At 48.1% G+C, this 20,070-nt stretch overlaps 1 protein-coding gene across 1 annotated transcript in view; it reads right to left on the bottom strand.

The window, feature by feature from the left end:
• Window positions 1–15,858, bottom strand: part of TNFSF11 (TNF superfamily member 11) — a 34,943-nt gene extending 19,085 nt beyond the window's left edge. The window contains exons 1-2 of the mRNA XM_075563630.1: window positions 15,637–15,858; window positions 6,760–6,927 (exon numbers count right to left, since the gene is read on the bottom strand). Coding sequence (XP_075419745.1) covers window positions 6,760–6,927; window positions 15,637–15,858 — 390 coding nt within the window. The remainder of the gene's footprint in view (window positions 1–6,759; window positions 6,928–15,636) is intronic.
• Window positions 15,859–20,070: the final 4,212 nt, after the last annotated feature.

Genomic DNA, 20,070 nt, shown 5'->3' with positions numbered 1-20,070 from the left:
CTGCGGTACACAGGGTCGCTGAGTCAGAACTGACTCGACGGCTCCTGATGTCAACGATGGGGACATGGCCACCCAGCCGGGGCCTGTAGTGCCCAGGCTCAATATCTGTGGTCTTCTGAGTAAGAATCAGCCAAGTGGGCCCTGCTGAATGTGACGTCTCAATCCCCAGGTGCTGCCCTCACTTGTTCTTTCTTTGCCCATCCCTCTGCCTGGCACGTGACAACAGAGAGCTGTCTCCCTAGACCCAGAGATGGAAGGGCTTGTTAAAGGAGGAGTCTCTGCTGGCTTTGGAGGACTCACTTCTGCATTATAACATAAAACAAACAACTTGTCTTATTAAGTTCACTGAATTTATGAGTCTCTCTGCTACAAGAACTATCTTTTGTTGTTGTTTTTAAAAGCTGTCAAGCCGCCCTGGCTTGTAGTGACCCCAGGCACAACAGAACAAAATGCTGCCCGGTCCCATACCAGCCCCATGATCCCTTGCGGATGTGAAAAAGGGGTTGTCTTTGGCTGATTGGGGGAAGTAGATCGTGAGCCCTTTCTCCCTAGCCCCCCTTATGCTGAAAGTGCACTAGCTGAGAATCAACCCCAAGTCTCCTCCAAGGAAGGTAAGAAGCCAACACTGCCATCAAAGCCTTGGATACACTATTTTCAGTATCAGTAGAAATTGCCCCTTATGGTATGAATCCTGCAGGAAGCGAGGCCAAGTATGTGCACTGGTCCTAGACAGTGGAAAGCAAAAAGGAGAATTCCAGTGGAGAATTCATTGTGTAATCATTCTGGCTCCCTGGTCTTAAGTGCCACGTTTCTGTAAATCTGTAGACACTCATTGGTTCCCAGAAGTGATGGGTCAAGAATATGCCAGCAAGACAGCCTATTGGTGGTTATCAGCTTTTGAGAATCTGGAGTGCAGTTAGAAATGTCCATAAAATAATAGTAATCAAGTCAGAGCAGTGTTTTTACTTCACAAGACAGGGCTTGCCCTGCCCTCTGCCCAGGGACCCCTCCATAGGAACAGACGACATCAGGACCAACAGCAGAGGAAATGCGACTTAAGCGAGCCGGCAAACTGGACACGATGTTCACAAAATCGGGTCTGTCTTACTAATAATTTTCAGCATTTTCTATTGTAGCACTAGGAAAAACATAAACCATGGGATAAATGTAAGCCAGGCTTATGGTATTCTGAATGGCTTCATAAATTGCTTAATATCCCTTTTTTATTTTAAAATCTTCACTCAGAGAGATCAATCGAGCATCAATGACAAAAGAATGGCCTCCTCCAACTCCGCAAGGGAGAAGGAGAAGCACCACTGGCTGCCTGCATCAGCTGCCTGCAGTTGATTCCTAGGAGGCTGAGTCAACCATGCCTCCACCCCCCACCTTTCTACCCATTCAGATGCCAACTGCCCCTCCCACACCACTCTCTACCTTGCAGGGGGCTCAAGAATTTATTGCAATGGCCACGTTGAATTCACAGAGGACACTCATGATTATGGGGTTTGTTAAGGAAATTAGCAAGTTACAAAGCTCAGGATACAATCATTTAGATGGGATAGCTGTTTCTCAGCCATGACCAGAGGCAGGCCACTCTCTGGTCTTTGGCTTCTCAGGCCTCTTGGCCTCTGCCCTTGCTTAGGCAATGGTGCAAAGCTCTCTTAGGGCTGCCAATAAATGCCCAAAGAGCACGCCACTCTGCCATAAGACTGTCCAAAGACACTCAGCTCCAGTTCCCCTGAGTTAACAAGTCCAGATCCCCAGATTAAGTGCCTGGAAGCACTCACTCCACAAATGAGCCTGCTGCCCAAAGGGACTCAGCTTTGCTCCTTCTATGGGCTAGAAAAGTCCTCCACTGCCACGTGCTCTGGCTCCTGGTTCTGCTGCTGCTCCTCTACCATGGCCCTGTGTCATAGCTGTCTTCTGGATCACGGAGGTTCCATGTGTGGGAATCTAAGGGTCCAAAGGACACGCTTCATTCCTAGCTCTTCTAGCTGGCCGGTAACAAGATTGTTCCTTCCTGCTTTGGTGATGGCTCATTTTATACCCAGAAGTAATGGCAATCAACAATTAACCCTGTAAACATTCGCTCATGATCGAATCCAGTCAGCGTCTCCTTTTCCCTACCTTCCAGATCCACCAGGGAAAAGTCATTTGGTGGCAGTAACGAAGGTTATGGCTAAAAGACCCATGTTAAATCATTCACTGCCCTGCAGCCACTCAGTCATTTATGAAGCTGAATTAGCTAGTTGCTGTGGAGCTGCCACTGGCCATGGTGACCCCAGGAGGGTCAGAAACCATTTCACATGGTTTTCTCGTGTGATTATTGATAATATGCACAGCAGAATATACACCAATTCAACCATCTCTAGATTGTAATTTAGTGACACTGATCACTTGCCTCCAGTCGTACAACGATGCTCAAGCTCATTTCTGCATTGTCCTCCCCCACATAGAGAGTTTTTATGGCCTGAGTTTTTCAGAGGCAGATCTTCAGTTCTTTCTTTCAAGTTGCCTCTGGATGGATTCAAACTGCCAATATTTCAATTAGCAGCCAAACATATTACCATCCTCACCACCAGGGGCTCTGAAACCGAATTGGGGTGATATATTCAAATCTGAGCAAAATGGCTCTCATGATGGTGGCGCTCGCAGCACCAGGCCATGACCCTAAAGGATGAAGGACTGCAGACTTCAGTGTGGTGCTACAACTCAAGGTGAGGAAAGCAAACTAGACACCCACAACTAGACCAGTACACCCATATAATATCCACAACTAGACCAATACACCCATATAATATCCACAACTAGACCAGTACAGCCACATAATATCCACAACTAGACCAGTAAACCCATATAACACCCACAACTAGACCAATACAGCCATATAATATCCACAACTAGACCAATACACCCATATAATATCCACAACTAGACCAGTAAACCCATATAACACCCACAACTAGACCAATACAGCCATATAATATCCACAACTAGACCAGTACAGCCACATAATATCCACAACTAGACCAGTACAGCCACATAATATCATGATGGACGGAGACAAGGCTCAACTTGTGAAGGAGTTCAACTTGCCTGGATCCCAGTCAGTTCTCATGGAAGCAGCAGTCAAGAGATCAAACAATGCATCGTGTTTGGTAAACCTGCTTCACAAGCCCCCTTTAAAGTGCCGAAGAGCAAGGCTGTCACTTCCGGAATCCAGGTGTGCCTGACGTAAATCGTGGTACCTTCAATTATCCCATTTGCCCGTGTGAGTGGAATACTGAATAAGGATCTTTGAAATTCAGTACCAGAAAGTTCGGGAAGTGTTTCACCAAGAGATATCCAATGTGGAATGCTCCGCCAGGCATGTCAGAAGCAAGTGCTCCCAATTTACGGTCCCAGCACCAAGTACCCAGAATGCATATTTGGTGCATAAACAGGTACTACCTCCTGAGACTGACTTGGAGGACAGTGGCCATCGTCTGGCCACACTGCTATGCAGGGCAGGTCCCCTTCGGGTGCAAGCTCAGTGGCCCACCACACACACACACACACACACACACACACACACACACACACACACAACGGAGGCTGGGGTGCTGCCAAAGCTGGAAACATGGATCGCTTCACAAATTGGACACCGTATTTCTGCCAGTGTTTTCTTTATTGTCTCAGACTGTTATGCTAGACTTTATAAATTGTGGTCGGTAGGGTTGGCCCATTAAGAGGCTTTGAGAGTTCTGTGCTAAAGGGGAAAAAAAGCCAAAAGTCCCAGCCACAAACAAAAAATAGGGGTGGAAACAGTATTACTGGTCTGACCCAAGATGGGCTGGGTAAAGACCATTTTTTTGCACACAATATGTGATACTATGCTTATGTCTAGCATTTGGTACCACTGGGTGAGTTGATCTCTCAATAAGGATTCAGCAACACATGTCACTTTATGTTGTGGGTCCGTTCAATATCTATCATAACTGAAATGAAGATGCAAAACTATGGTGATGCCTGATGCACCCATCGTATGGCAGGAAAGGGGAAAGCTGTGCCGAATGTCACATGCCCCAACAATCCTCTTCAAAGGATAACACATCTGGCAAATCATGATGGGGCTGGGGTCAGAAAGAAAGGCTCCTGGGAGGGAAAGCGCCCAGCAGGGTTCTGCCAGCCTACACGTCCGTCTGGATGTCGAGGTGACTCCGACTCCCGGCAACTCTCAGGGCAGGCCGTGGAGAACTGCCCCCAGGCTTCCCTGGCTATTGGTTGAGTTTAACAAGAAGGTATAGCTAATATTGATCTCCTTCCTACAGGCCCTCCAAGGAGGATCTAATGCAATCCTCAAAAAATAAAAAATAAAGCTAAAATATACAAAACAAATGGGAAATTAGTGAAATACATTTCTACCCACGCTGTGAGTTATCATCACCTGTTAGTATAATTCAGACTCTGTGCCTCTAGTGAAACTCATTGGCTAAGGACTCCCTGGGTGGTGCAGTTTACCCACTAAGCCGCTAGCCAAGATGTTGGAAGTTCAAGTCCACCAAGAGGCACCCTAGAAGAAGGGCCTGGTGGTCTGCTTCTGAAAAACCCGCCAGCGTACATTCTACTCTGAGCGGCATGGCGTGGCCCGCAGTCAGCGTGGACCATTCAGTTCCCTCTCCTCCTGGTTTGCAAATATGGAATCTCTCATAATTAATACTACTCATTAACATGGGTACCATGTCACCAGAGGCTATGAAAATAGAGAAAATTCAGCATGATTTCCCATTACCCCCTTTAAATACAAATTGGCTGGTCAGATTGTTCTTGGCAGTCTCTTGGAAGGCTCCTCGGGAATGGGGCAATGAAAAGGTAAGTCCTACTGGAGAGGCAGGGGCAGACAGCACACCAGTGTGACAGAGGCCACTGCAAGACTGGCAGGGAACAGCCGTTCTGCACAGACCTGTCTGTGCACCTTAAACGAAAGTCAAAAATGAAAGTAGGAAGTGCTATTTCCTAAGGGTTGGTGTAATATGCCCAGACAGATACACATACACGTATGAATAAAAAGGGCTTGCAAAAGTCCGTGAGAAAATGACATTGTCTCCTCATTTCATTTCTTCATGGCCTTTTGGGGGACCCTCACCAATGAGCCCTGGTGACACAGGAGTTAAACACCTGGCTTCTCAAGGAAAAGTCCGAGGTTCAAGCCTAGTGACGGAGGGAGGAGCATGTGGCCACCTGCAGTTACCTTTACCAAGCACCTTCTAGCCCCACCTCTACCTCCAAGAAGCACCCACTCCAGGGGGGCAGGGGAGAATCATGCTATTAGCATATAAAACCCCAAACCAAACTCATTGTCATCAAGTTGATGCCCACTCCCCACAACGGTTTGGGCAGGGTAGAATTGACCATGTGGATTTCTGAGACAACACCTCTTGATGAGAGTAGAAAGCCTCATCTTTCCCCCAAGGAGGGGCTGCTGGTTTCGAACTGCCAACTGGGTGGCTAGCATTACCGGGGCTCCTCGTGTGGATTAGAGAGGAATTAATGAGAGCTCCATGTAAGGGCCTTGACACTTTGAGGGTGTACTCTGAGAGGACCAGCGGTTCCCGGAAAGAACGAGCGAGCTGACGCTGAGTTGGTTCTGAGCCTTGGTGACGCCGAGTGTCCCAAGCCGAGGACCCAGGGGATTTCATGGCTGTGTCCTATTGGCAGCAGATCACCAGGCCCCCCTTCTAAATGGGTTTGAGTGGCCAACCTTTCTCTGTCAGCAAGGTAGAGGCTTGATGAAGAAGTGGACGCATGACCGAGTGCAGGTGTGCTCATAGGTAAGCAATGCAGGTAGGGGTGGGTCTGGCCAGGGAAAGAAAAGAGCCAGTTGTGACAGTGTCTCGGTGAAGCTGCTGGGGTTCTTGTCTTACCCCACCCCCATTGGTCTTGATGCCCATCACCCCCAGTGCTCCCAGAGATGGAGCGAGTAGACACAGAATGTCTATCCCACCCACCGTATCACACCCTGTCTGCTTCCTCACCTCCAGACCACAGATGGCAACCAAGGGGCAGTTACAATCGCTTCTCATCCAAGCTGGGTCAACCCATCCGGAGAAGCACATCCTACCATTACAAAACCCAGTGGAAAGGAAGTAGCGACCTGAAAGACCTGCGAGAGACACGACTGGTTTCTGGGTCAGTGAATTCAAACCAGCACAGTGACCCACCAGCTAACCACAAACCACCTTGTCCTCCTTCCCAGTATGAATTTAAAAGCTTCCTCTTAAAAAAAATAGCAAAAGGACGGATTGTTGCTGTGGAAGTCCCCTCTGGTCTCCATAATCAAACACTGACCAACTTCAAGAATCCTGCTCATGTCAACAAAGAAATTTGCTTTCGCTCTTTTACAAATTCAAACTCAATCCCGCTGCCATCGAGTCAAATCTGGAGCCCTGATGCATAGCGGGTTAGGGGTTGTGTTGCTAACTGCATGGTCAGCGGTTTGAAACCACCAGCTGTTCCACTGGAGAAAGATGCGGCTTTCCCCTCCCCTGCTGAAGCCCAGTTTTACTCTATCCTATGGCATCGCCATGAGTCTTTCATAAATTAGTAAGACGCTCACAAGAAAGACACATTGGAGGAATGTGTATGGATTGTGATAAGAGATGTAAGAGCCCCCAATAAAAGTATTGTTTTACAAAAAGCACACAAAGCCAAAAGCATTCAGCCATTGTAATTTTCAGTACTGGCAACATCAGCAAGGGCTCTTGGCGTATGAGAACTTACCTTCTGCACAGCTCCCTGAAAGGCCTGCTTAATTCTTCTACACGAATCCGACATCAATTTTGTGTCTTGGCTCTCCAGAGTGGTGTCTTGAAAATCGGCATTTTCATGGAGTTTGAAAAGCCTCTTAAAGCAATCAGTGTCGTCCTCTGATATTCTATTAGGATCCATCTGGAAAATAAGAGTCAAGGACCTCAGCAAACCCCACTACCACGGAGTCGAGTCAGATTCATAGCAACCCTGCAAAGAGAGTTCCGAACAGGAGCAGACAGCCAGAGTGGCAGGTCCAACACTTACCTGGCAGGGTCTCCAGGGCTCCTTAAGGACCTTAGAGTGGGTATCATTAATCAATCTGTTATTTCATAAAGCGTGACTTGCAAACAAAAAGAAACTCATCCTTGCAAGAGCATTTCTTTCCCCAATAGCTAGGAGTTCATTCAAGTATCCTTAAGTTGGGGAAAGCATGGACTTCTTGTTCATTTTGATGAACAGCTGCATATCTTCCACCACAGAGTGCCAAGTCTGACGGCATGTGCTTGTGTGAAATTAGGAGAACCGTCTGACAAAATGAAAATCTTCCTAGAGGGGAGTGGTGTCAGGAAGGCCTCATAGAAGGGGGGTGCAGGCAGAGAACTCACTTTATCTTTAAGCTGCCGGCAGCCAAGAGGACCAGGATGCAAAAGCCCATCCGTTAATATAAAGTGCAAGGCCATGTCCAGCAGAGAAATTCACATCACCTTTAGCCTCTCTTAATCACGGTCTATTGTGATAAGAGAAGAGAGGGAAAGCCCTGCCCCGGCCCCAACTGAAACCTGAAACCAGAACCCACCTGTTCCCATTTGTTGGTTCAGTGTTTCTCAGCTAGAAAGGTAGGTGCTCTGTCAGGGGTGTCAGGGTGTGTGTGCAGGTGACATCTGATGGTCTCAATGGGGCAAATGGCCCGCTTAGGATGACAGCCTATACTCACCGGGTGATGCTGACATTCTGACCATGTGAGCAATTATCCCACTGAAAACATCCCCATAGTGCCATTAGCAGATGGCCTGGTATCAGTGTTTCTGAAGCACTGGTCATCTCCCCAAATTGCCTGCCTGCTCCTCAAAAAGAAATCAAACTCGTTAACGTCTATTCTGACTCATAGTAAACCTACCGGACAGGGTTTCCCCAACTATAAATGTTTAGGGAATAGAAAGTCTCATCTTTCTCCCTTAGAGTATATGGAGAATTTGATCTGCTGACCCTGTAGTTAGAAGTCCAATGGGTAATTCACTACACCATGAGAGCTCCCAGCCTCTAGACCCTGATGAAGCCTTTGTTGTGGTTTCCTCAAAGAAGGAAAACCAATTGTCGTCAGGTCAGCTCCGAGTCACCCAGCCCCACTTGTGTCAGAGAAGAACGGGCCCCAGAGGGCTGATCTGCAGGCGCCCCTGGGTGGGCTCAAGTCCCTAACCTTTCCACCAGCAACCAAGCTGTTGAAATCACCCAGGATTCCTCCAAGTAAAAGTGTGGCTATAATTAATGATCGACTATCTTCAACAAAATCATTTAACCCATTGTCCCCTTCTTTCAAAAATTCAAAGTACTTTATGTGAATGTATTTCATGTGGATAAAGGAAAAATTGAGAGCACTGAAAATAACCAAAGCTCAGCTAGAATGAATACAAAACCTTCTGTCCCCTTGTTTGATTTTTTTAAAAGATCATTTTATTGGGAGCTCTTACTGCTCTTATAACAATCCATCCATCAATGGTATCAAGCATATTTGTACATGTGTTGCCATCATCCCTTTCTAAACACCCACTTTCCATTTGAGCCTTTGGCATCAGCTCCTCATTTTCCCTCCTGGTGATCTTTTTAATTGTAATCAGGCAGATGTGCATTGGTTATTAACCAAGAAAGAAAGAACGGACAAGTGGCCCCTGTCAGTATTTGAAGCCCCCGCAGCAAAGCCACAGCCTTCCAACCCACAAGCACCCACTAACGTGAACTGTAAATATGCGGGTGAGCTGGTCACCTGGTGCTGAGGCATTGGGAATTTAGTGGTAAACCCTTCTCTCCTGCGTGGGAGGGCATGGCTCACTTGTTGGCCAGTGTGCCCTGGGCACAGCCACCAACCGTCATATGAAACCTGTGTGTCGTCACGACCATAGGCACCACAGGTTTCAAGGGAGCTTCCAGACTAAATCAGACTACGTTAAAAAGGCCTGGTGATCGCATTCAAAAACTCTGTCAATGCATCCCAATAGTCTGACCTGCAGAGATGGTGAGGATGGCGCAGGCCCAGGCACTGTCATGCCGGGGGGGCATCTGTGGTGCTTGGGGGTCATCACCACGAGTCAGGGCCAACTTGACAGCACGATCATGGGACAGGAAGTACCCAGGAAACAAACTTACTTGCAATCACATTTAGCTTCTGTTTTTTCTTTATAATAATCAGGAAAAATCAGAATCTGTGTGCTTTTACCTAAAGAAAACCTTCAATCCATCCTTAAGAAGAAGAAGAAGAAGAAGAAGAAGAAGAAGAAGAAGAAGAAGAAGAAGAAGAAGAAGAAGAAGAGGAGGAGGAGGAGGAGGAGGAGGAGGAGGAGGAGGAGGAGGAGGAGGAGGAGGAGGAGGAGGAGGAGGAGGAGGAGGAGGAGGGAAAGGAGGAGGAGGAAGAAGAAGAAGAAGAAGGCTTAACGTATGTGTACGTCAGTAAGTATCCCACAAAACCAGCGAGGCCTGGGCAACTGCTACAAAGGGTCAAAAGTTCAAACCTCTGGACAGAAGCACCCTGCGATGGGCCAGCAGTGGGTCACCATCAGAAAACTGCTGGGTTCAAGGCAGAAAGCCGCGTTGGAGGAGAGTGCTGGGAGTAAAAGAAGCTCCCTCTCTTTGGCACGAGTCCATCTCACAGCGGCCCTGTGGGACAGAGGAGCACTGCCTCCTGTGCTGTGGTGTTGCTAGGTACCGTGGAGCCGGTCCCAACTTGTCATAGGGTTTCCAATGCTGTACAGCTTTACGGGAGCAGATAGGTGCCTCCTGCTCTCGCGGAAAGGCTGGTGGGTGCAAATGACCAACCTTTTGGTTTGCAGCCCGATGCTAACCCATAGCACCATCAGGTTGAGTACCTATAGACCTTATTGTTGGTTAAGTTCAAACTCTGTACACAAGGTCTTTTGAGGTAGCCCTAACAGAAGCAGCAGTCCGCTGCACCCTTGCTTCTCAAGGTGTAATCCAGGGACCTGCAGTTTCATCAGCCCAGGAAGCTGTTTGGAAATCAAGCCCACATCCCAGCCTAGTGCATTGCCTGGGAATCTGCATATTAACTAGTTCCGAAGCGATTCATATGCACGAAAATGTTTGAGGATGCATGCTTTAAAAAGTCAAGTACACAAATACAGATTCCTGCTATTAAAGTGATTCCAATTTCCACTAGAGACGAATGTTTAATTTTTACTCTAAAGAGCACAACATAGTAAAATACAACAATAGTTACCAGTGTTTTGTCATTTAATGCATGTAAACATAGTGCCAAGATTTTATTTCCTCTCAATTTTAAAATTGCCATCTCCCAAAACTTCTCTGTCATTGTGGCAATTCTGACTCACAGAGTCTATAAGACAGAGTGGAACTGCCCCCTGGGGATTTCTGAGACTGTACATCTTTATAGGAGTAGAAAGCCTCATCTTTCTCCCTTGGAAGGGCTGGTGGTTTCAAACTGCTGACCTTATGCCTAGCAGCTCAATGTGTAACCACTAAGCAGCCAGGGCTCCTTATGCCCAGATCTCACTCTGGGCCAATTCAATCTGCACTTAGCAGGGGCCACTTCGGTGTCTTTTCCTCTGCGTACTTCCAGTGTGAGATGAGAATGACAGTTTGGGAAGGCAGAATTTGAATTATAACATGTAAACTGTCAACAATTGATTTCCCAAAAGAAATTACGGAACAATGGCAGAATTATTATTGATGTACTCATTTGTTTACTTAAGGATCATGCGCTAGAAAATTACTGTAAATCTACAGTGCAATGTCTCTCGTTCCAGAATCCTGGCAGCCCTCCTTTCTGGAAAATGGCAACCAAGAGACGGGAAGAGTTGAGGTGTGGGGTCTAAGCTCCATTACCCACTCAAAGCAAACAAATAAGCAAACAACAGCAAGAACAAAACCCACTGCCATTGAGTTGATTCCAACTCAGAGTGACAATTTCCAAGGTTGTAAATCCTCACAAAAGGAGCCTTGGTAGCGAGCGAGTCACAGTTCAAAACCACCAGCCACTTCTCAGGAGGAGGCTTTCTACTCCTATAACGAGTTACAGTCTTGGAAACCCAGAGGGGCAGCCCTACTCTGTCCTACAGGGTCGTTATGTGTCAGAATTGATTTGGTGGCAGTAAGTTTGATTTGGGTTTTGGGAAATCATTGGAGCTGCTGGCGAGTTGGTGTCAGCTGCCTGCCCTTAGCAGCCCCACGGGTTCCCACAGCACCACGGGGCTCCCTCCGGTGGCCTCGATGTTGAAGTAACTCCAAACAGAGCATGTGGATGGTATCAGATATTCAACAAAAGCTCCCAAACAATTCTACCCATCAACCTACCTTTTGGTACACAGCTGTCAACAAAGAGGATTTAGATGACAAAAAAAAAATTAAGTTTTGTCAACTTGGACAACTAATTTGATCATTTTCATATTGCAAACTAGAAATCTCAAATGATCTGAAACCCTTTCTCAGTACCCTGTGAGGCACCAGGCTAGCTGACTGGACTGAGGCAGGGCACAGTCCAGCCACTGCTGTCCCAGAACTCACACCCACTGAGGACGCCAGGCTTGTGACAAAGCCTCCCAGAAAACTACCGAGTGAAGGAATGTACCTCCAACAGCCTGGAATCATAAAACCATCTCCAGTATCTGATTCAAACTGCATTTATCAGATGGTGTCATTCCGCTGAAAAGAACTCAGGGGTTTGTTGTTGTTGTTTGTTTTGTTTGCTGGGTGCATTTTATTTGGTTTCGCTGTGTTTTAATTTCCCCGTAACTTCACCAAGTGAGGCAGGATGCTTGATGTTGGCGCCACTCCGTTATCTGGGTTTTCTAGCTAGCAGCCTGCACCCCTCTGCTTCCGATTGTCACTCGTCGCCCAGTAACAGGCGTCGACGTGGGTGTGATTTGGGGGGAGTGAAAGGAGCAAAAGCACTCGGTTTGCTCAGAAGCATATCTAGTAGCTACACTCTCCGCTGTGCATACGGTCCTCAGCTATTAGGCACACACGAGGTTGACAAGCAACTCTTTGGAAAAGTCTTTCTTATTCCTCTTTGTAAACCAAAGTATGAATACTATGTGGTAAATATATAGCACAGGCCACACATTAGTTTCTCTGCGGCAGGGCTGGGGAGAGCTGCCAACCGGCACAGGATCTCTTGCATCCCCCCCTCCCCCCACTAGGCACAGGCAAGCTGCAAGCCCTCCGGAGGTCGGTTCCTTTTTAACTCCTCAAACATGGGTTGTTGAAAAGAGAAGAATGGGAAGAAGAAAGGGAAAAAAAGTCACTGTGGTTTTCATAATATTCTGAGCAGCCTTCCTTATGTCCCTTAAGTGAAACTGTTCTTTCTTGCAGATTTGCCTGGTTTCGCTCCTCTGCCTTCAATCAGCTATAACGGAGCTGGTTCCCCTTGGTTCCTTTCACTCTCCAAGCAAGACCCCCGATGCCATTCTCAGTCAGATGCTGTCAGAGACCCTGTTGTTGAGCCACGATTTTCATGGGAAACAAAATCACAAAATGCTACTCTCTGATTTAGTGCCAAGTTCTAATCCGAAGAAGCTGTTATCGCTGAGCATGGAAAAGCAGTGGCAGATCAAATAGCGCCCGGTCACTAATGCAAACTTTATGAGAGGGCCTCACATGCACACGAAAGTACAAGAATGCCAGAGTCCTCCCTGAGATACTGATCAGTCAGCTTCAACAATGACCCACCCAGGGCCAGTCTTGTTTCCTCTATACCTAACCACTTCCCTACAGCCCCCACTCTCCCCACCAATTATTTTGAAACCAATTCTAGACACCGCGCTCTTTTCCCTGTGCATATTTCAGACTCTCTCTCTAGGCAGGTGGCATGTGGTCAGGTATCAAGCCCAGATACCCAACATCCTGTAAAGCGCAGCCAAATCTCTGGGTAAGTGCACGTGAGCCCATCACCCCCAATATGATTTCTCCCCTAAAAGAGATGGCCTTTTAAAAAATGCAGTCCCAAATCAAATATTCTGTGTAAGTCTTAGAGAAAACTCAGTCTTCCTGGCATTGAGGAAAATTGTACCTGGAAATCTGATAGCATTAAACTCTTCAGATGAGAATTTTCCAGCGAGGCTTACGAAACTCAGCCGTTTACTCCCATGGGGGGGGGGCGGGGTTGAGAGTTTCCCCATTATCCACGAGTCATAACGATTGCTTGGCTTTAATGCATCAGCTAAGTTCTACGTGACCACCCCAAGGCCAGCCTCTTCAGTCCTCCAGCCCATCCATATTAAAAAAGTCTTACAGCAGAGCTGAGCAACGGTAGCAAACGCCCTGTGGTAACTGTAATAAGGTGGCTGCTTCCTCCATGGTCACACCAAACAATGCTGTGCCTGGTCCCTAGAGTTCACGCATTCCCTCCCTCCTCCTCTTCCAGCATTGAGCAGTCACTTCACCATCACCACTCTGAAAATGCCAGCTCCTAAGGGGCTGACAAGTTTAAGGGTAGAGAATGACTGCGTTTTCCTGCTCTTTTCTGAATGCTTCCCTTGTTGTGATAAAGAAAATTGAAATATGTCTTTTCATTGGCACTTAAAAGACAGAACCCAGGAAATCTCCTGCCCCTTCGTTAACCTGGCACCGCGCCATGTACACGGTAGGTACACAATATATACAGGATATATGACTCTTAGCGCATGATCCATAGTGTACCTGGGAGGCACAGTGGGCTTCAAGCTGGCCAGCTAACTGAAAGGTCAGCAGTTCAAACCCACTAGCCGCTCCTCGGGAGAGCTTTCTACTCTCATAGTGATCCAGTCTAGGAAACCCACAGGAGCAGTTCTACGCTGCCCTGGAGGGTCACTGCACGTCAGAGCTGGTCCGATGGCAGTGAGCTTGACGTTTCCTTGGAGCACATGCTCCGCTGTGTTTAAAGGAGCAATGCATGATGGGGGCACTCAGCATGCATGCATTGAACAGGGGGAGGGGTTTTGCTTTCGAAGCTACCTGACGCTTGCTGGGAGAAATAACAATCCTTTTGGTAAAGATTACAGGCAAGAAAACCCTACGGGCAGTTCTGCTCTGTGCCACGGGGACCCTCTGAGTCAGAACGGACACAAGGCACCTCACAAACCAGTAAAAGACAACACATGGGGTGGCCAAGTGACTCGACTGCAGTGGAAACCCATGAGAGGAGAATGTGTCATCACTCTCAAGGCTGTGTCATCTAGGTCACAAGCAGCCCCTGAAAACCATCTTTTTAGGGGAATTGTTGGATAACCTTAACAGGTAAGGGATATTTACTAATACGCATGCATGGATGTTCTGAAGCGCTGCTTTGTGCTAAAGCTTTGTGCTTTAGTTGGGAATTCACAAAGTTCCACAACAACAACTACAACAGAAAACTAGCAGATCACAAGTATTTTACCCAAAACGTTGTGCTTCAGAGCAATGGTGTCCACCCTGCTGGCACGCGCCAAAACCTAAACAACCCAGCAATGCCACATTAGGGGCACCCAGTTGGGTTAAGTAGTTACCTTTGAGTCTGAACACAAATGAAGCCCAAACCAACTCGCTTTTTTTTTCCCATAAAAATTTTTTGCACAGTCAGCCCCCTACTTCCTCTGAGAAAGGAGTTCACAGCAGCAGACAAGAATATTTGAATGAATCCAACCAACTGCCCTGCAATTTCCAAGAAAACACAAGGGCATAAACCACCAGAAAGCATAATATTACACATTTACCCCTTCCTTCCTACTATCTTCCTGCCTGCCTGGTCTTTTGAAAGGTTGGTTACTATCTGCGTTGTAGCAAGAGAATTTAGGCAATCCCTCTCAAACACACCCACCCCACCCTACCCTTCCCTGCCCCCCTCACATGAGTCCTGAGTAAAGTCCCACAGGGCCGCACAGCGGCGACAGCTGAGCCCCCAGCATCACCACAGAGATTCTTGTTCTGGACTGTGCCATGTGGCCTTCTGCCTGCTGGGCACAGTCACCCACTACTTCAGCCAGCAGTCACCATCTCCCTCGGCACTGGCCTCCCTGTGGTCCAGAGAGGCATGCCAGGCTCAGAAACAGAAACCCTTGAAGTGGTGGCTGGAAGGGAAAGGGTGGAAGCTTAAGAGAAGCTAGCTCTCTCTCTCTCTCTCTCTCTCTCTCTCTCTCTCTCTCTCTCTCTCTCTCTCTCTCTCTCTCTCTCTCTCTCTCTCTCTCTCTCTCTCTCTCTCTCTCTCTCTCTCTCTCTCTCTCTCTCTCTCTCTCTCAATGGATGGTAACCAAAACCCAACCAAAACAACAGTTGCCACTGCGTAGAATGCTATTGAGTGGAATGGAAGGATGGGGTAAGGTGGTGGGGTAGGGGACAGTTTGCAGAGTCTACAAGGGTACGGCCAATGCTGCCTCAAGGGGTAAAGTCAAACCAACCAGGACCAGGCAGCCCACAGGTGCGCAGCAGAGCAACAAGGCTGGCGCGCCCCACCACGTGTAGCGCTGCGTAGCCCTGCCCGCTCTCAGCTAAGGCGCTCACTCTCCCATCCCTCCAACCACTACTCTCCCATGCCGGAAGGCACGGGGTCTGGGGGCCTGAGCTCGGCCACCACCCTCGGGGTCCAACTGCGGGGGGGACACGGTGGTGCTTCTTGACCTGCGCGCCGGAGTCTACGGGCTGGGCACTCACCTGCGCTCGGAAGTAGAGGAAGAGGGCGACGCTGCAGATGACCTGGCCCAGCCCCAGCCCCAGGAGGGCGACGAACAGGGAGCGGGAGGCGGCTGGGGGCGCGTGCGGCGCGGGCGGCGGTGGGGCGTGCAGGGGGCCCTCGTGCGGGGCGCTGGAGCCGCCACTGCCCATCTCCTCGGAGCCGCGCAGGTACTTGGTGTAGTCTCGGCTGGCGCGGCGCATCGCGCTCGGTCCCCCTCGCTCGGCGCTCTCCCCTCGATCGCTCTCTGTCCGCGTCTCGCCGCCCGCGGCGCCAACTGCGGACACCGTGGCGGAGCCCCAGGCGGGCCAGGCAGGGCCGGGGTGTGGGGTGCCGACTCTTGGTGCGCACGGCGAGCGAGCAGCGCGCCTGGCCGCGTCAACTCTTATAAACCGCTGGGAGAGGGTTGGCTTAGGGAACCAATCAGCCCAGGGCCAGGCGGCCACTTCCACTCCCACCTCCAGCCCCCCTTCCTTTCTTCCCCCTCTGTTCCCCACTCTCTCACTAAAAGGTCACCTCCCCACCCAGATGCTTAGCGGAGGAGGAGGGTGTGGGTGGCTCCTGCGGTTCCAGATTCCTCCTGCCCACCCTCACAGGCAGCCCCAATGTCCTGGAGATGGCCTGGGCAAGATGCAGCCCAGGCTAAAGGAAAGCCCTCGCAGGGCAGTTTGCATCCCTGCCTCCCCAAGATTTAGCAAGTTGGACTGTAGGATCACTAGACTTTTACTCTCCGATCCACTTTGGGGCCACCCTACCGCGTACCCTAAGCTCCGTGGGGAAGACCCTCAAGAATGATGAGGGTACGGTTTCCACCATGGTTCCCAATACAGGTGGTTCTTCATCATACATGTTGGTCACTCACTCACTGCCACCAAGTTAAATCCCACTCCTAGTGACCCTTTAGGACGGGTAGAACTGCCCCTGTGAGTTTCTGAAAGTAATTCCTGAATAGAGTCGAAAAACCCCTTTTCTCCCTTGAGCAACTGGTGGTTTCGAACTGCAGATCCTACAGTCAGCAGCTCTGGTGGTTTCAAACTGCTGGTACCTACTCCACCACCAGGGCTCCAGAACCGTCTCCAAACCGTCCAGAGTGACTTTGGATGTTAGAGGTTTGGAAAAGGCCATATAGAGCCTGTTCAGTTGGAACCCATCGGACGACATCCAACGACAGAGCCTCTCTGGACAGCAAGGCCAACTTCAAAAAGGAAACGGTGCGGGGCTCTGCATCCAGGAAACATGTGCCTGAAGGGCTCTGGGGCCACCAGTCAGGAGAGAAGGAGGTCACACGAAGCTAAGGGTCGGCTTGATTGCTAAGGAAACTTCCCAGAGCTTTTCACATTACTGGTCAGAATTATGCTCCTGGTGTGAAAGCTGCAACCTTAACATTGCTCACCATTCCTGCTAGACCTTCGGAAGGAAGGAGAGGAGTGCTGGGTAAACAAAGCACCTATAGAATTTAGGGTGTTCCCACTTCTTTTTCTAAATCAGAAGCATGTTTTATCTGCTTGCTTTGCATTCCCTCTCAGCTTAGCTTTCTAAGAGGCATTTCTAATCCAAGCTCTGCCATAATCGTACATTTAACCTGTAGGTCTCGGCGCATCTTGACAGAAAACAGCCAGGTGGAAAAGACACCATGCATACAGATAAAATGATTTCCTGGAGTTTAAAAATGCTCTGAGTATTTAAAGACTTATGGATATCAAGTGTGGCCATGAAAGGATTTTTTTAAACCTCAATTTCAATAGACAAACAATACAGCCCCCCCTGCTCATGTCATCCTTGACCACACTTCCTATGGTTTATTTCATAACATCAGGAAATAGGTGGGTTACATTTCTTCCATCCTCTACTCAGGAACCCATTCTATGCTTCATGCTTTTTATAAATCTACAGCAGGATGGAGGATTTTGTTACGTGTGCTACGTTGCAGCCATGCTGCGCTAGTGCTGCTGGAACACAAATACCACAAGTGGGTGTCTTGAGAGATGAGAAATTCACTTTCGTACAGTTCAGGAAGGTAGAAGGGCGACTTCAGGGCCCTGCCTCTCTACTCTACAGGATGATCCTTATCTCTGCGGGCTCTGGCAATCCCTGGGTTTTTGAGTTCCTCAGCAGCCCCTCTGTGCTTGCTGCGGGGCTGCCTAACCTGCTCTGTCTAGAGCTCGCTAAGTGAGGCCTCTAGGACATACTCTACATGGATGGACCGTTAGGTGATGGCAGGGGCTCTCAACCTTCCTAATGCGAGGTCCTTTCATACAGTTCCTCATGTTGTGATGACCCCCCAGCCATAACATTAGTGTCATTGCTACTTTCATAACTATAATTTTGCTACTGTTATGAATCAGGTGACCCCTGTGGAAGGATCATTTGATCCCCCACAGGTTGAGAACCACTGGGTTATGGGATGCCTTTCCTTCATTCTTGCTTCTCAACCCAGAACGAATTCATACGGCAGAAGCACCACAGTAAGTGGAAACCAGCTTTTATGAGTGTGAGCAAAGTTTTGATTGTCGTTTCTCAGAGACAAGAGGGGGCCATCTCTAGAAAGCATGGAGAGACACGAGGTCATAAAGTTTGGGATCCTTTATAACCTTTCTCTCAGGCTGGTCTCCCATATCCATTTGAAGGGCATGATTGTGCGTTTGGTGGGCGTTTAGTGGATGGTTTCAAGTATGTATATGATGTATAATGGAATTGGTCCCTAGTGGGCATGCCCAGGCTTTGAGTAGGTATGCGTCAATGCCTGGGTTACATAACTGGCCATTGCTGCACATATCTTTTCCCATAGACTTCTAGCATGTGCCTGACCTTTTAAGAAGTACCCTTTTCTTTCTGGATCTGGCTAGCTATTCCTTGTCTATTTGTGGGTCTTTGGGGACAACACCTTTTCCCCTAAACTTCCTGCCTATGGTGACCTCATGAAATAGCAAATAAAGCCCTGTTCCCAATCTGGATTTTATTCCAAGGTTAGGGATTAGAACTCTAACACACATTTTGATGTGGTACACAACTCAATCCACAACAGCAACTAAACATACAGTAACTTTACTGTAGCGCCTTATACTCTTTTTTTAAACGAATCTATTCCTCTTTGTTGCATTTCTAAGAACTGAGTGGCAACAAGTCGGACCATTGTATCACATGTTTCCAAATTTCAGACCCTATTTCACTTCTAAATGTTCAGTCGTTCCTTAAAAGTTGTCTGTTGTCCTGAGACTAACAATTTCCATCACCCCTAACAATCTGCTTATGAACCGAAGCCTGCTACTCTTTTTAAGTAAGTTTTGTACAATTTAGTTTTAGACACTTTTTTTTTTTCATTCTCTGGCAACTTGATCCTCAGGTAACAAGAAAGTCCCTCACGTCTCTGAAATGTAGAGTTTCCCCAACAGTTCCATGCCTACTGCTCGGCAGCTGGTTGACTTTGCTCCTCTGAAGACATCACTTTACTGCACTCTCTCTTCTTTGGGCTCCATTGGAAACTCCACTTTCCGTCTACTGGGTGCTCTTTCAAAGGATGTTACCTGTATTTTTCATCTCTAGATGCGCATCTTCTAGCACAATGCATAGGACACAGCAAGTTCACAGTATGTATTTGTTGCATGAAAAAAGGAGTGGAGTGCTCAGATCCCCTGTCACTATCTCAGTCAAAACCCACTGCTTCTTATCTGAGTGAACTTGGACATTCTCCCACATTTGCTGTCTGCCATCTTTCTATCCCCTATACATCCATCAAAATACCCTTGGAAAGGGAGAAATATGGGTCATTCCCTACTTACTATCCTTTAATGGCTTCTAAGTATACTTTGGAGAACAAGCCCCCAAATGCTTAGTCAAATGGAGGGCTAGTGGAAATGAGGAAGACTTTCAACTAGAGAGGCGGACACAGGGGCTGCAACAATGGGCTCAAACAGAACAACAACTGTGAGGATGGTGCAGACACTGCTTCTTTGTGGTGTGCATAGAGTCTCCATGAATCAGACCACAACTTAGCTGTCAATTTGTGGTGTCTTTTGTGTTGCTGTAATGCTGGGAGCTATGTCATTGGTATTCAAATTCCCCCTGGGGCCGGCGGGGGGGGGGGTCACCCAAAGTAAACAGGTCTCAGCAAAGCCTCCAGACTAGCAACAGACTATGAAGAAGGAATAGGCTGGCCATTTCTGGGGAATTAGCCACTGAAAACTTTATGGACAATATAGAAACTTTGTCAGACACTGAGAACTTCATCAAAAGAGAAGAGCATCATTGGAGATTATGCCAGAAGATAAGACCCTCAGGTTGGAAGGCAGAGCTGCCTTCTCAAAGTTGGGTCAACCACAATGACATGGATGGAGTAAAGCCTGGGGGAGTAAGCCTTCAGAACTTTCATTCGCTGATGGGACACGAGTCAAAACAAAAAGAAACAGCTGAAAACA

Source organism: Tenrec ecaudatus, chromosome 11 (genome assembly GCF_050624435.1).
Source record: "Tenrec ecaudatus isolate mTenEca1 chromosome 11, mTenEca1.hap1, whole genome shotgun sequence".
Lineage (NCBI taxonomy): Eukaryota > Metazoa > Chordata > Mammalia > Afrosoricida > Tenrecidae > Tenrec > Tenrec ecaudatus.
The sequence above is the reverse complement of the archived record's forward strand: the minus strand, read 5'-3'. Positions and strand labels throughout refer to the sequence as shown.